Genomic DNA, 17,697 nt, shown 5'->3' on the forward strand with positions numbered 1-17,697 from the left:
AAAGCAAACGAAAACAAAAACCTAACAACAAACCCAACCACAAACACCAATACCAACAAAAAAAAAAAAACAACGAAAAAGCAAACGAAAACAAACCAAATCCAAACGCAAAACCAACCAAAAACACAAATACAAACCCAAAGAAAAAAAACACAAACAAAAACGAAAAAAGAAAGAACAAAAACGAACCAAATCAAAACGCAACCACTAACGCAAACCCACCTAAACACAAAGAAAACACTAACGCGAACATAAACGCCCGGGGCGGAATCACCTGTTTTAGCTTAATGAACGACGATAGTACCCCAACTTATTCATAGTCTTTTGCACTCACTTAAACGAACGCGCCTGTTTCAATTTGATGAACAATTATAATACTCCAAGCTTATCCGTAAAATACCTACAACATTAGCACTTGATCAATCCCCGCTAATTATGTAATTATTTTTTTTCCCAACACCAAAACAAAGTAATTAAAAAGTAAATACTTTTCCACAAAATGCAATGGTTTTATAAAGGGAAGTAATTGTGTTTTCCTAATTTATCAAAGGGAAGTAAGTGCTATAGGACTAAATAAAGACATAATTAGAATTTGTGTAAAAGATGATATTTTTTTTAAAACTTGTGTTTAATGAACATGCCGACAATTATTACTATAATTTGAAAAATGAAAATGATTTCCCAACACTTTCAATAGTAATTTTTTAGCTCATAAATTTAGACAAATGCGCACGATAATTTTCTAACACTTAAATTCATACAATTCCAACGACAAACATGCATTACATACAGAACTGAGCTTTATATATTAGATATATATATATATATATATATATATATATATATATATATATATATATATATATATATATATATATAATTTTTTCCTAGATTTCCATTATAAAATAGTGTTTAATTTTATTTCTGTAATGTTTAAAATCCATTTAAAAATTACATTTACAGCAAGTAAATGAATTAAGATATTTTATATTTGTACATCACAAAACGTTTAAATTAATTTAAATTATTATGTTTGTTCTTTTGATAAATTAGGTTGGCTATTAGTTTTCACTACTTTTGTAACTTTATAATTTCGGAGAGGTATTTTTTAATAACAAATAAATATACTTTATACATATAAAACTTAGCTTTTCTTCAATGAAGACAACATTACTTGTTTTGTAAAACAGTATAGGGATGTGTATACTGATTTCCGATAATAGACTTACGAAAACAGATGTGTTACGCTGTCAGTAGTGTTGTAAATTCAGGTTTAGTGATAGGGTCAGAATTTAGGGTGAGGGCTGTGGTACGAACTGGATTAGGGTTTGGGTTAAAGCAAGGGGTAGCTTTGACATCAGAAAGTCCATACCCCCGTTTAAAGCAGATTTCATTACTGAAGCATTATGTGACACTGGTATAACACATACCGCAGAACTGTTATCAGTGTTTCTTCCAGACTTGTGTGTGCTACGCTTTCTTAAGTTGATTTAGTCTTCTAGTTTAATATTACTTGTCGCTTAGTAATTCTAGAAACTACAGCAGTGTTGTGTGGCCTGTGGCTGTTTTTTAGACAGTGTAGAAATCTGTGATAGTGTTTTTTCCTACATTGTGTAAGTTGGGTTTTTGATATTTTATACATTAAATATTTTATCTAGTTCATCTTTGTGTTCTGCCACAACTGTGTTCGCTGATTAAAAGGTCGTATGTAGATTGGATGAGTGTTAATTACAATAGTACCACTAGCTTCCCTAGACATTGAATTCGAGCCCTAGTGGTCGTTGTGTTAAGTGTTCATCCACTTAGGCCGTAAGGTATTTGCATATGACCCCGAAAAAAGAATCCGGGGACGTTCTCCTTCTATTTGGCTGATAGATAGGTTAACGTTACAGGGGGAGCAATTGAAACTTTTTGGGGAGGGGGGGTAGACTTTTTTCGGGGGGGGGGGGGGGGGGGGACACTGTTAAAAGTATATATTTTCTAAAAAAATTCATTTCGTTCGGAAGGGACGGTAGACTTTCTTCGGGGGGGGGGGGGGAGGCTTAGCCGAAGAGATGCCTGGAAGAAACTCTGACTGTTATACACTTTGAGGGCTGCTGACTTCTAGAATGGTATATAACATTACATCGTGTAGGGTGGGAGCCAGAGTTTCTTCCAGGCATCTCTTTCGCCCCCCCCCCCTCAGAAAATATTAAGTGACCCCCCTCTCCCTCGGCCCGAGAGAAAAAAAAAAGCAGTAGAAACACTGTTGGGAGCCAATAAAGGCCTTCTTTGTATTTCATTATGCATACGACCTTGGAGTCGATATAGAACAAGGTTTATATCAGATGCATCGTCATCTACCAACATGTAAAGATCATAATATATATTTATGCACATTATGTTTGAGAAAAAACATGTATGAAATATATATATATATATATATATATATATATATATATATATATATATATATATATATATATATATATATATATATATATATATATATATATATATATATATATATATATATATATATATATATATATATAGATGTAACTAGGTGTAGTTACCAGAGACGATAACAACGCAATAGTGCAGGTGTTAGGCTGATAACGATCACAAAGCCGCTGCGCAGTTCACAGGCTGACGTAACAGTGCAGATGGCTTATTAATCGGACTGTATGACAGAAGCGGCGTAATTAACATTCTGATGCAACGATTAGAATACGAGTACGAATACGAGTACGAATCCGATTACGAATCCGATTACGAATACGAAGGGAGATATAGGAAGGCGACGGCTGAGAACGAGTCAGTCAGTCAGTCAGTCAGTCAAGGAGTAGAAGTGTGGCAGTATCAAGTTGGTTACTGAACGTTGTAGACGTATTGTGTTAATAGGGACGATAGACATGTGCATTCGGTTATGTGAAGACTAGTGAGGACGGTCGGGGGTCAGTTGATTCATTATATTATTGTGAAGCATTTCTTTTTGATTCATGTAATAAAAGGATCAATGGTAAACCTGCATCTTCGAGTATCTATATTGTGGTCGATGTTGTGTAGACTGAGTAAATACACTCGTTAACATTTGGCACTACAAGCAAATAGACTGGTTACATTTGGCGTTGTCGAGCAGAAGATGCAACTAGACTCGGTTACATTTGGCGCTGCTGGCAGGATGATTCAATTAGACCAGCCGCTTTAGGCACCCATAGTCAACCTAGTTCATAACTGTGTTTCGTGTGTGTGAATTCGGACATTCAGGAACAGTGAAAATTGAGGAACGAGGAAAATTATTCACACATACACGGTAGGAAAGGTCTTTTTTTTTTCTACTCAAAGTAAAATTAGAATGTCTACTCTGGACGAGAAGCAGACCCATATTGTGGTCCTGCCCAGAGAGTCCCACATTAACAAATTTTACGGGGACGGTGATCCAACTTTAACCAACAGGTTCAGTGAAGAGGTCAAAGCGGCCTGGGCCTCGAGAGACATGTCACCAGAGGAAAGATTAAGACTGCTGATGGGCAGTATAGGAGAGACGGTTAGGGCAGAGGTCAAATGCCACGATAAAACCATCCAATCAGATCCAGATAAGGTGCTGGATCTAATTATGGAGACCTTTGGGGAGAGACGGTCGGGATCGCAACTGCTATCGGGGTTCGTAGGATTAAAGCAGAGAATGGCGGAGAGTGTGATGGAATATTCACACCGAATGAACAGGGCCTTTGATGCGGTAAAGGGCAAAATACCCGACATTGAAGTGCGCCTACTGAGGGACCATTTCATCGAGGGGCTAGCAACCCCCATCTTAAGGAGAGATTTGAGAGAAGAGGTCTACAAAGACCCACAGTTGACCTTCCTTCAGGTCAGGAACTCAGCGATCCGTAGGTCCGAGGATGAGGACCAATCGAACTGTTCGGTAGACAAAGTCTCTGTGCCGGAACAGAAACAATCCCCACCCACAGGGACCGGCACGATGGAAACCATGATGGCTCAACTGTTGGCCCACCTGGATAAGGTTGACCAACGATTGGAGAGGTTAGAAAGCAGGTCAACACCAGAGAATCAGGGTAAAAACGGGACAAAACATAGACAGGTTAGACAGCCGCGACCTGCCAAGCCATCACTCCAGTGGACAGCTGACGGTAGACCTATCTGCCTGTCCTGCTCACAACCAGGACATATGGCACGGTACTGTCAGGGAAACGGTCGTCCTCTGTAAGGCAGGGTCAGGCTACAGAGGGGCGAGGTTATGGCCCAAGAAACAAAATGATGGGAGTCTGTCCCGAAATGGTGATTACGATTGGGGACATCGCGGTGAAGGCAATTGTGGATACAGGCTCCCAGGTGACGACAATTACGGAACAATTTTACACCAAATGGATGAAAGGAAAAGACCATAGGTTAAGGTCTGACACAAGCATGCGCCTGACGGCAGCTAATGGATTAACCATTCCATACTGTGGTTATTTTCTGGCGGATGTCGTGGTAGCGGGACAGAGGTTGAAGCAGGTTGGGGTGTTCGTGACGAAACACAACCTAGAGACAAATGTGTCAAAGATACCTTGCCTGTTGGGCATGAATATTCTTGACCAGTTGCCAGAATTTCTTACAAATATTGTCGGATCGACCACACCAGGTCGGGGATCCAAGTTGGCCAGGTTTGCCAAGACCAGGGGAAGGACATCAGTCCCGGCAAACACGGTCAAGGCAATCACATTACAAATTGGTGATAGAAGCGTGAATGGTGATGTGATGATAGAACCATGTGGCGCCGCACTGAGGGCAGGCGTCGTGTTACTGAGGACATACACATCAGCGGAAAATGGACTAGTTCAAGGATTAGTGGCAAATGTATTGGACGAGGAAATTTTTATACCACCTAACACTCTGGTAGGAGTACCACAGAACGTCGAGGTACAAAGGTCGGCACGGTGCATCGAACTGATCAATACCAGCAGTAATGAAGTAACAATTAGGTCGGTCAATGTGACGGCCGAGGTGAAGAAAGAGGATGGCCGATCATATACATTCCCGGAAACTGAGGACCCAAAATTAAATGAATTACTGAATAAGTACAGGGATATATTTGCCTCGTACGAGGGTGATTTGGGGTACACGGAAGTAATAAAACACCAGATACCCTTACTACAAGACAAGCCTGTGGCGCAACCCTATCGAAGATTACCACCAAGTCACTACTCTGCGGTGAAAGCACACCTGAACGATCTACTAAAAAAGGGAATTATTACAACCAGCACGAGCCCGTATGCGGCACCGATAGTAGTGGTAAAAAAGAAGTCAGGGGAGATAAGACTGTGTTGTGATTACCGGAAATTGAACAATATCACAAGAAGGGATGCATTCCCCTTGCCTCGTATTGATGAATGTCTTGATGCGTTGGGGGGAGCAAGATTTTTTTCTACCTTGGATTTGGCTAGCGGCTACCACCAAGTGGCCATGCACCCCAACGATCAACATAAGACTGCATTTACTTCTCCACTAGGACTGTACGAGTGGACCCGTATGCCGTTTGGTCTAACTAATGCGCCTGCTACATTCCAGCGAGTAATGCAGAGTGCTATGAGTGACTTTCTATTTCAAATAATGTTGGTGTACTTGGATGATATACTAGTTTACTCAAAAACTTGGGAGGACCATCTAGAAAGATTAGAACAAGTGTTTCTCCGTCTTAGAGACATAGGAGTAAAGCTGAACCCAGACAAATGCTGCTTCGGTCTGAAATCGGTACGTTTTTTGGGTTATGTGATTTCGTCGGATGGCATCGCCACTGACCCAGATAAAATTGCAGCTGTTAAAGAATGGAAACAGCCAACAACCACAGTAGAGGTCAGATCATTCTTGGGCTTTGCTTCCTATTATAGAAAATTTGTACCTGGTTTTGCAAAAATTGCCGCACCGTTGCATGACTTGGTAAACAAAATGACAAAGAAACACAGTAAGGAGAAAAAGAAAGGCAAAACACAACTGATAGGTGAATTATGGACTGAGGAATGCCTGAACTCGTTTAAGCTACTGAAAAAGGCTTTGACAGAGGCGCCGATATTAGGATACGCAGACTTTGACAAGCCATTTCGGCTAGAAATTGACGCCAGCTCTAAAGGTCTGGGAGCTGTGCTATCACAACAACAAGAGCAAAGTTTCAGGGTTATTGCGTATGCCAGTCGAGCTCTGAAGGAATCAGAGAAGAACATGACAAATTACAGCGCCATGAAACTAGAACTTTTGACATTAAAATGGGCTGTGACTGAAAAATTCAGGGACTATCTATTAGGTGCTAAATGTGTGGTATACACTGACAATAACCCCCTCAGTCACCTAAAGACAGCAAAGTTGGGATCCATCGAACAGCGATGGGCAGCAGAATTGGCACTCTTTGACCTGGAGATAAAATATCGCCCGGGGCGGTCCAATGGCAATGCGGACGCCTTATCAAGGAATCCTTACGAGAGACCGGGCGATGAGGAAGAAACGCTGACAGGAATATGTGAGGTCAGAGCGTCAACAGATATCCCTCACGGGGTGCAAGTGATGCAAAACGGGCAGACCGGGGTGGAGCACATATCCACAGAGCCCGGACATATGGACATTAGTGATTTTAATTGCCTTAATCACAAAGAGATAAGAGATGCCCAGAGAACGGATAGTGGCTTACAGCCGCTGTTGAAACACGTCCAGGAACAAAAATTCCCAAGAAGAAGGGAAAGAGAACAGTTTGGTCGGGAAACAAAGAAACTACTGAGTCAGTGGGACCGTCTCAGTATAAAGGATGGTGTTCTCATGCGGAGAATTCATGACCAAATAGATGGGACAATACACCAGGTGGTGGTGCCTGGACAGTTACGAGAAGAAGTGCTAAGGTTGGCACATGACAGGGCAGGACACCAGGGTCAGGACAGGACGCACAAAATATTACGACGGAGGTGTTACTGGCCCAATATGGAGATGGAGGTCAAACGCCATTGTGAGGCTTGTGTGAGGTGTCAGCATGCGAAAATGCCAGTTGTTAAAATGAGACAGCCATCAGGACACCTACTGGCGACAAAACCACTAGAGATTGTGGCTATGGACTTTACGTCGTTGGAGAAATCATCGGATGGGACGGAACATGTGTTGGTAATGACTGATGTATTCACCAAATGGACTGTTGCGGTGCCCACACGAGATCAGATGGCTAAAACAGTGGCAAAGGTCTTAATAGAACATTGGTTCACCAAATATGGCATACCAATACAATTACACTCTGACCAAGGAAGGGCCTTCGAGTCAGAAGTAATTAACCAACTGTGCAGCCACTACGGGATCAACAAATCTAGAACAACCACATTTAATCCGAAAGGAAACGGACAGTGCGAGCGGTTCAACCGCAGCATGCATGATTTGCTGCGTACTCTAGAACCTGAACAGAAAAAACGTTGGCCTGATTTTCTCCCAGAGTTGGTATATCTATACAACTGCACCCCCCATGCCACAACCGGCTTTTCGCCACATATGTTACTGTTCGGACGGGAGGCTCGACTCCCTCTTGACTTGTTCCTAGGAAAAAAGGAGAGTATGACTGGCTCATACACCGCACTGGAATATGTGAATGAACATATGAGACGAATTAGAGAAATGTACAGGGTAGTACAGGAAAGACTAGAACATGAAGCACGGCGAAGGGAACCGCCGGTACAGACAAAGGACCCGCCACTCAAACTGAACGACAGGGTATTACTGCGTAGCCACCCGTTAGGCAGAAACAAAATCCACGACCTCTGGGGACAGGAGATATGGCAAGTCGTGGAGATGCCTAAAGTAGCCGGTGGCCCCTTTAAGATAAGACCCACCAATCACACCAAACCGGATCGGTGGGCGAATATTGCTCAATTAAAGAAATATTGGCATCGGCAAGAGGAGCATTTACACACAAAGAAACCTAAGACAATTAGGGAACCGGAAACTACAACGGAAATTCTCATACCCATCCCGGAACCATGTCACCATCAACAGAACAACAGCGATACACATGTGGAGGATAACGGCAACAATGAGAATCCCGATCCTCCCAGAAGCAGAGAGACAGTAGACCATCAGATAAGTGGTCCGCGGAGAAGTTTGAGAAACAGAAAGAATACGAAATTTTTCTTCAGCAACCATCAATTCTTTCATGGTCGCGCTGGTATGAGAACAGACTGTTCAAAAAGTTATAAAAGTGAACTGGTGAAGGCACCAAACGAAAAAAGGTGGATGTGAATTCTAGAACTGCCTTGTGTCTGAGGAATATGATGTAGACACATTTGATATGTGAAATAGGGATAACTGTCAATCTTTTACGAATGTGACGACATTGACAGTGAATGGAACAATAAATTTTTTTACGATGGTGCGATTGACATTTAAGAAGTGCACCTACCAAGCGTTGTTTGTGGTTGAAAACACACAAAAAAAAGGCGGCGGTGGATGTAACTAGGTGTAGTTACCAGAGACGATAACAACGCAATAGTGCAGGTGTTAGGCTGATAACGATCACAAAGCCGCTGCGCAGTTCACAGGCTGACGTAACAGTGCAGATGGCTTATTAATCGGACTGTATGACAGAAGCGGCGTAATTAACATTCTGATGCAACGATTAGAATACGAGTACGAATACGAGTACGAATCCGATTACGAATCCGATTACGAATACGAAGGGAGATATAGGAAGGCGACGGCTGAGAACGAGTCAGTCAGTCAGTCAGTCAGTCAAGGAGTAGAAGTGTGGCAGTATCAAGTTGGTTGCTGAACGTTGTAGACGTATTGTGTTAATAGGGACGATAGACATGTGCATTCGGTTATGTGAAGACTAGTGAGGACGGTCGGGGGTCAGTTGATTCATTATATTATTGTGAAGCATTTTTTTTTTATTCATGTAATAAAAGGATCAATGGTAAACCTGCATCTTCGAGTATCTATATTGTGGTCGATGTTGTGTAGACTGAGTAAATACACTCGTTAACATTTGGCACTACAAGCAAATAGACTGGTTACATTTGGCGTTGTCGAGCAGAAGATGCAACTAGACTCGGTTACATATATATATATATATATATATATATATATATATATATATATATATATATATATATATATATATATATATATATATATATATATATATATATATATATATATATATATATATTATGTTCTAACAAAAGTTTAAATTAAAAATACTTTTAAAAACAATATTATATTTTTTTCTTTTAAAAAAATAATAACAAAAACAACACATTGTTGTGTTATCGTATTTCCAAGATTATTTCAGATTTATTTCAGGTTTCCACTTCATTTGTGCCATAAATCAATTATTTTTTCTGCAACTTCTAACTTTAAGCCTGGGTTAGTGTGGTGAAGTCCTGCTTCATGTGGCGTCACTGTGTGGCTGGCCAATCCACATGTAGTGTGGCTGGCTTAGGGCCACATGTGGAGTTGTAGATCTGTGTCTCAGACAGCATGTAGGGCGGCAGTCTGGAAGGAAAAATAGCACGTTCAAACACGCAGGTAATAATGACTGATCACACGTTCAGACACGCAGGTCATGGTGACTGCTCAAACTCAAGACACGCAGGTCATGATGACCGCTCACACGTTCAGACAAGCAGGTCATGATGACCGCTCACACGTTCAGACACGTAGATCATGATGACTGCTCACACGTTCAGACACGTAGGTCATGATGACCGCTCACACGTTCAGACGCGCAGGTCATGATGACCGCTCACACGTTCAGACACGCAGGTCATGATAACCGCTCAAACGTTCAGACACTCAGGTCATGATGACCGCTCACACGTTCAGACACGCAGGTCATAATGACCACTCACACGTTCAGACACGCAGGTCATATTGACTGCTCACACGTTCAAACACGCAGGTCATGATGACTGCTCACAGACACGCAGGTCATGATGACTGCTCACAGACACGCAGGTCATGATGACCTCTCACACGCTCAGACACGCAGGTCATGATGACTGCTCACTGAGGTGATACAGCAGTACCTTCTTCAACAAAGAGACTAGTTTCTTTACTGGTGAGCGGACCGTATGATGTCCGCGAATCCACCCAGTCAGTTTCTCTTTAATAATTATTTTGGCTTCTCCCTTCCTTTCCCCCCCCCCCCCCTGCAAACCATTGTATAAAATTGAAAAAATGTTACATATATGTACAAAACATATACATACACCACTGTCCACCCTGGCTGCCCAGAAGTAGAAATTGCTCCACCGGAAATATATATATATATATATATATATATATATATATATATATATATATATATATATATATATATATATACAGTATTTGAATAGAAACACAGAATTATCCCACCTGGTATCACCTGAACCATTTGACCTCCACGATCTTGAAAGACTCCCCAACAACAACCTACCTAAGTTCAGCTCTGTACATCTGGAACAGGACCGGGGCGGTTCCGTTCCTGGCTCTAGTCGGTGAGGTGGATGAGAAGACCAGGGAATGACAGGTCAGAACCACGACGTACTGGGGAATACCCTGGGGAATACACGCCAACAGGCGGGGTTCAGCATGGTCCAAAGACTTCAATAAAATTTAAAATCTTAATTTTAAAGTACTTACAGCTAACAAATATTTTGATATAACTGAGTTTATTAATTAGAATTATACTTAAAAGTTAACAAGTTTGAAATATGGTTGTTTACACATTCGACTAAACACAAAATGTAGTCTTGATATGTGTATTGTGGATAGAGCTTAACTGAAGCAGTAGCTGTATCTTCCTTGTTTATAAATAAAAAGGGTTTTAACGAAACAGTAACTTGGGTATTTTTAGCCCTTTTTTATAATTGAAAATTGATTTGTTAAGGTTGCTTCTAGGTACACTCTGGTCGTAGATTTTACATCATGTTACAACACAGAATGATACACTTACAATTAGTTAAACTCTGGCCTAACATCCTTACATTGGTTTACTTAAGTAACACACAGGCCTTACATCCTTACATTTTCTCTCATCAAATTACACTCCGGCTACTCACTCTTTCATTTTCTCTCATCAGATTACACTCCGGCTACACTCTTACATTTTCTCTCATCAGATTACACTCTGGCTACACTCTTACATTTTCTCTCATCAGATTACACTCAGGCTACTCACTCTTTCATTTTCTCTCATCAGATTACACTCCGACCACACACTTACATTTTCTCTCATCAGATTACACTCCGGCCACACTCTTACATTTTCTCTCATCAGATTACACTCCGGCTACACTCTTACATTTTCTCTCATCAGATTACACTCCGGCCACACTCTTACATTTTCTCTCATCAGATTACACTCCGGACACACACTCTTACATTTTCTCTCATCAGATTACACTCCGGCCACACTCTTACATTTTCTCTCATCAGATTACACTCCGGCCACACTCTTACATTTTCTCTCATCAGATTACACTCCGGCCACACTCTTACATTTTCTCTCATCAGATTACACTCCGGCCACACTCTTACATTTTCTCTCATCAGATTACACTCCGGCCACACTCTTACATTTTCTATCATCAGATTACACTCCGGCCACACTGTTACATTTTCTCTCATCAGATTACACTCCGGCCACACACTCTTACATTTTCTCTCATCAGATTACACTCCCACCACACTCTTACATCTTCTCTCATCAGATTACACTCCGGCCAGGTCCCGACAAAGACATTTTCCTCAATCTCCTCATAGATAGCCTCACACTCTGGTCTGGTCTGGAGGTCATTCAACTTGATCAGGTTCACGCGGTCATCTTCAACACTTCCGGTTCTGTAACGCAGATACAAACATTAGATTACTAAGACGTGAGGTTACATCTTCACTACACGGAGTCACTGACTTAAGGTTACATAGACTGTATATAAATTTACTGATTTGAGGTTACATAAAAATTATACGGAGTCACTGACTTAAGATTACATAAACATACGGGGTCACTAACTTGAGGTTACATAAACATTATAAGGAATCTCTAAATATAGATTACATAGACTGTATATGGAGTCACTGACTTGAAGTTAAATAAACATTTTACGGAGTCAGTGGCGTAGTGAGGTCGGGTGTTACCCGGTGCGGCACTTAATGGTGTCACCCCCAGATGCGTATCGACCGTTCCGGGGACAAACTTACAATTTTTTATTTGAACCCCCCCCCCCCCTCCCCCCCCCTCAAGCTTTCGATTTGCACACTCCACCTCAAACTTTCAATTTGCACCTCTTAAAACACTATTTAACACTCGAATTAATCACTTAATTAAGTGGAATTATCATTTTTCTCTATATATTTTGCTATTTTTTGCCTTGGTGTCACCCCCCTAATTGGTGTCAACCGGTGCTGTCCGCACCCCCCCCCCCCCTCGGCCCCCCTCGCTACGCCTCTGAGGCTACATATATATTATACGGTGTCACTAACATGAGATTAGACATCAATCGGAGTCATTAACTTGAGTATATACATACAGTATACAGAGTCATTAAGTTGAGTCTAGAGATATACTACATCGTCACTAACTTAAGGTAAACTCATTAAATGAATATCAAACAGAATCCCTTACAATGTAAAACAGAAGATAACTACCTTCTTGAAATTTACATCAAGCAGTAAATCTAGCACATTGATTTTAAACAAACAAATAATTTAATGGATGAACATCCAACAAAAAAAAACCTAGGTTATCAACAATAACTTGTACTGATTTCCTAGTTAGTTTTGTTTACAAAATGTTTTCTTTGCTACTTCATACGAGTTGTTTTTTTTTTTAAATAAACTATTTTCCGATTGTGTATACTTTTTGCCACAAAAACTCTAGGAAACTAACTATGACAGATAGGATTGTAGGGCCAATTCATTTTCTAATAATGTTTCTCACAATAAAAACGTGAATACATAGATATTTATAATATTTATACTGCGTTTCAGCACATTTGAAGTCTATAAAAGTTTATTTAACACTTCCAATACGTTGTTTACTTTTTAATGGTTTAATCAAAAATTAAAAATAAATAACATCTGACTGTATATAAAAATACTTTTCTATTTGACTAAAAATACGTACAGTACAAAAAAAATAGTCAACTTTTATATTTAAAAAAAAAAGTAGTTGGATACTGACCTATTGTAATTAACATCAATGGATACATTGTATGGCTGCATGTGGATAAATCCATAACTGTCTACACCGACGGAGACAATTTGTCGACGAACTGTGATGTTGTTTATAACTTGCTCCAGGTAGAAAGTCTTGGACTATGAGATCAGAGAAACAGAGTTTATACAATTTGAGAGCAAGATAAAAAAAAGGATTTAAATTTTAGAAATGTTTTAATAAACTAAAGAGCCAGGCGGCAATATTTTTTAAAATTTGTGAGTTTTTCGGCTAAATCAAGATAAAGAATTTGAAATACTGATAGCAGTTAAAGGATTTTTTAAATGTTATAAACATTACAGTTTTAGTAAGTTCAGGGAAAAGAAGTAATATGTTTATAAAACTTAAGGTGCTTAAAACAGTCACTTGATTATTCCGTTTAATCAAGTAATTTTAAGGACAAAGACATTTTAACGTTTCTTAAAAATTCAAGATTTTTTGTCAAAGAGAAAGAAGGTAATATTATATAATTAATTTTAATTCTCGATTTGCAAATTTACTAAACAGATTTTAGACAAATGTATTTAAATTATGTATAAATTAACCTACCTACATATAATTTTTAATTGATTTAAAAGTATTATTGCGTTAAGTAACTAGAAAAATAACGTGTACAGTTTTAAAATAACAGCGTGTGATTTTTATAAATTAAGTTTAATAAAAGTAAAAATCACATAAGTAACAAATTTTTTAGACGTCGATAATGATTAATTTTTAAATAGCTTTAAATAGAGAAATTTCTTTGAGTAAAATAGTAAAGAAAAGATTCTTTAGATCTAGAGATCCATTGGGCATATGAAGTAGAGCGCAAATGTTTCTTGACCTCAGCAAGTGAAGGGAAAATGTGGTCAGCACTTTGCCAAGTCGTGTTCACTTTCTCTAACGTGAATGTGTACACATATTAACTGGATGGACTCTGGGACCTTCTACTGAATTGAACTGTTTAGAACTCTAGACGCTCTGGTTAGCAGTGCTAGCGCTCTACCGCTAGGCCAGGTCGTTAAAATAAATGAGGCTATACAACAGGGTAGGACATAGCTAAAGCTATACAACAGGGTAGGACATAGATGTAGCTATACAACAGGGTAGGATATTGCTGAAGCTATACAACAGGGTAGGATATAGCTTAATTTTTACATCAGGGTAGGATATTGCTGTAGCTACAGAGCAGGGTAGGACCTAGCTAAAGTTTTACATCAGGGAAGGATATTGCTGAAGCTATACAACAGGGTAGGACATAGCTGAAGCTATACAACAGGGTAGGACATAGCTAAAGTTTTACATCAGGGTAGGATATTGCTGAAGCTATAAAACAGGGTAGGATATAGCTTAAGTTTTACATCAGGGTAGGATATTGCTGAAGCTATACAACAGGGTAGGACATAGCTAAAGTTTTACATCAGGGTAGGGTATTGCTGAAGCTATACAACAGGGTAAGACATAGCTAAAGTTTTACATCAGGGTAGGATATTGCTGAAGCTATACAACAGGGTAAGACATAGCTAAAGTTTTACATCAGGGTAGGATATTGCTGAAGCTATACAACAGGGTAAGACATAGCTAAAGTTTTACATCAGGGTAGGATATTGCTGAAGCTATACAACAGTGTAAGACATAGCTAAAGTTTTACATCAGGGTAGGATATTGCTGAAGCTATACAACAGGGTAAGACATATCTACAGTTTTACAACAGGATAGGTTATTGCTGAAGCTATACTACAGGGTAAGACATAGCTAAAATTTTACATCAGGGCAGAATATTGCTGAAGCTATACAACAGGGTAAGACATAGCTAAAGTTTTACATAAGGGCAGAATATTGCTGAATCTATACAACAGGGTAGAGCATAGCTAAAGTTTTACATCAGGGTAGGACATAGCTGAAGCTACACACAAAGCAGGACATAGCTAAACCTATACAACAGGGCAGGACACAAATAAAACATAACTAACAGGTTTGAGAGCCTCGATCTCGACAGGTATGCTGTAGGCTTCAATGGACCGCCTGAGCTGGATCACATCGGTGATGTTTTCTGATGGGATCTGCTTCTGGACGCTGAAGTAGCCGCTAATCAGGTGGACAAACTTGGTCAGCTTCTCGTTCGGGTCAGCTGTAAGCATTTAACTTGGTTTGATTTTATCATGAATATATCAGTAGATAACAAAACTTTTTTTTTTTAAATGTAATAAAACGTTTTATTAAAAACCTTTTAACAAAACTGTACACTTACAAAAAAATGAAAATAATTGATTTTTAAAACATTTAATTTTATAATAATGCACCATTAGTTTAAAAAGTATAAAGAGAAGCCTGGATCGCTACATTAAATACTTTATACACTTGTGTCATGTTTGCCTGTCGTCCCTACTGGGACATAGGCCGCTGACAAGAGCTTTCCAGACATCTCTGTCCAGGGCTAGTCTCTCCAACTGTCCCCAGGTGTATCCAATCTTCTTGGTGTCTTCTTCCAGGTCACGTCTCCAGGTCTTTCTTGGTCTGCCTCTCTTCCTCCTGCCTTGTGGATTCCAGGTGAGGGCCTGTCTTGTTATGCTGGATACAGGCTTCCTGAGTGTGTGGCCAATCCATTTCCATTTTCTCTGGAGGATCTCTACTTCCACTGGCAGTTGATTTGTCCGTTGCCATAGAACATCATTTCTGATGGTTTTAGGCCAGCGAATTCGCAGGATCTTTCTGAGACATGCGTTTATAAATGATTGTATTTTCTTCTTATTTATAGCAGTTATTCTCCATGTCTCAGCTCCATAGAGTAAAACAGGTTTTACTAGTGTGTTGAAGATCCGGATTTTTATTCTAAGGGTTAAATCTCCCGAACCCCAAACATTTTTTAGTTGGTTGAAGACTGCTCTTGCCTTACCCGTCCTTATTTTTATGTCTGCTTCTGTCCCACCCTGCTTATCAACAATACTTCCAAGGTAGGTGAGTCTATCCACTTCTTCTAGGGCTTCTTCTGCCAGTGTTATAGGGTTGTTGTTTGATGCATTGACTTTGAGAACTTTACTTTTCCCTCTGTGGATGTTCAGACCCAGGCTTGTAGAAAAATTTGCAACCCTGTTGGTTTTATCCTGCATTTGCTGTTGTGTGTGAGAAAGGAGGGCCAGGTCGTCAGCAAAGTCCAGGTCATCCAGCTGGCTCCACAATGTCCACTGTATACCGTTTCGCGTTTTCTCTGTTGACATCTTCATAACCCAGTCTATGGCCAGTAGGAACAGGAATGGTGAAAGTAGGCAACCCTGCCTTACTCCGGTCCGTACTGGGAAGGCCTCTGTAGTCTGTTGGCCATGCACTACTCTATATTTGAGACCTTCATATGAAGACATAATAATGTTGACTATTTTCTGTGGCACCCCGTAGTGTCTCAACAATTTCCACATTGACTGCCTATCCAGGCTATCAAAGGCCTTCTCATAGTCTATGAAATTAATATAGAGAGATGAGTTCCACTTTATACACTTACTAAAATGTAATAATCGACCCACGAGTTTTATGTTTAAATAGTGGTATGTCATAAGAAAATCATGTTTTTCTCGTTAGTATATAAATAATAGCTTGTGATTAAAAAAAAATAGTATTTAAAATAATGAAAATTCAAATGGAACGGGCATATTACAATAACAAATATGAGAGTTATTTTTTAAAGAATTAATATTATAAGTAATACAAGGCAATATGGCTAAGATATTTAACAGTTTTTACCTCAATAATATTAGTGCGAAACTATAGTTAACACGTTTATGCTATAATAGTATGTTTTATTGAATTTTTTTTTTAAATCGTAGATTAGCTAAAGTACTTAATCTTTCGGGACTTTTTAATCTAAGTATTATAGAATTTGGTCAGGCTATTGGTGCAAACTCAATTAGTGCATTGTAGGTGTATTGAACCCAAAGCAATGTTTCCAAAAGTGTACCATATATACTTACATATATATGTATATATGTATGTATGTATATATATATATATATATATATATATATATATATATATATATATATATATACATACATATATGTAGTTTAATCATAGAAAATTAAATAATTACCAGATTGACAGTGAGCTAGATGTGCTGTCAATAAGACACATGACATCAGTAGAAATGACAATGACATTTCGCCAGCCGTGAGAATTCATATACCCAATCGGATCTGTTGAAAAGTCGACTTAGCGCAGTGTAGCTGATCACAAAATGATCTTGTTTCGCCCTGATCTATAAATGCACTGCGTCGCGGGGGGGGGGGGGGGGGGGAGACCAAATTGAATATCGAATTTTCGTGAAAAACGTTACTTTAGTAAGAGGATAGGTAATGTAATAACCTTGGTGTTTAATGAGGTTGGTGTAGGTCAGCTAATTTCTGAAAAGTCCATGAGAAAAGTGAATGTCATGCTAGTGTAGAAGGTTTTAAAGCGTGGTACGGCATAGTCAGGCTCTACGTGACAATTAATCTGAATATTTTTTTTTTTTTTTTTTCGCCTCA

At 39.4% G+C, this 17,697-nt stretch overlaps 1 protein-coding gene across 1 annotated transcript; it reads right to left on the reverse strand.

Moving 5' to 3' along the window:
• Positions 1-9,276: 9,276 nt before the first annotated feature.
• Positions 9,277-17,430, reverse strand: LOC131936333 (uncharacterized). Its single transcript, XM_059293264.1, has 6 exons — positions 17,265-17,430; positions 15,157-15,314; positions 13,172-13,305; positions 11,685-11,829; positions 10,424-10,545; positions 9,277-9,498 (listed from the first exon to the last, which is right to left on the reverse strand). The coding sequence occupies exons 1-6, from the start codon at positions 17,329-17,331 to the stop codon at positions 9,402-9,404; spliced, it is 723 nt and encodes a 240-aa protein (XP_059149247.1). The 5' UTR covers positions 17,332-17,430; the 3' UTR covers positions 9,277-9,401.
• Positions 17,431-17,697: the final 267 nt, after the last annotated feature.

This window comes from Physella acuta, unplaced genomic scaffold (genome assembly GCF_028476545.2).
Source record: "Physella acuta isolate Inbredline_101_S28 unplaced genomic scaffold, ASM2847654v3 ptg000175l, whole genome shotgun sequence".
In the NCBI taxonomy this organism is placed as follows: Eukaryota; Metazoa; Mollusca; class Gastropoda; family Physidae; genus Physella; species Physella acuta.

Bases quoted from the DNA above. Each gene is read 5' to 3' on its own strand.
- LOC131936333 (XM_059293264.1), bottom strand. From the start codon at position 17,331: ATGTCATTGTCATTTCTACTGATGTCATGTGTCTTATTGACAGCACAT. The intron at 15,315-17,264 runs GTAATTATTTAA...AAATGCTTACAG, and splicing joins TCTAGCTCACTGTCAATCTG to CTGACCCGAACGAGAAGCTG. The intron at 13,306-15,156 runs GTTAGTTATGTT...CTGATCTCATAG, and splicing joins AGATCGAGGCTCTCAAACCT to TCCAAGACTTTCTACCTGGA.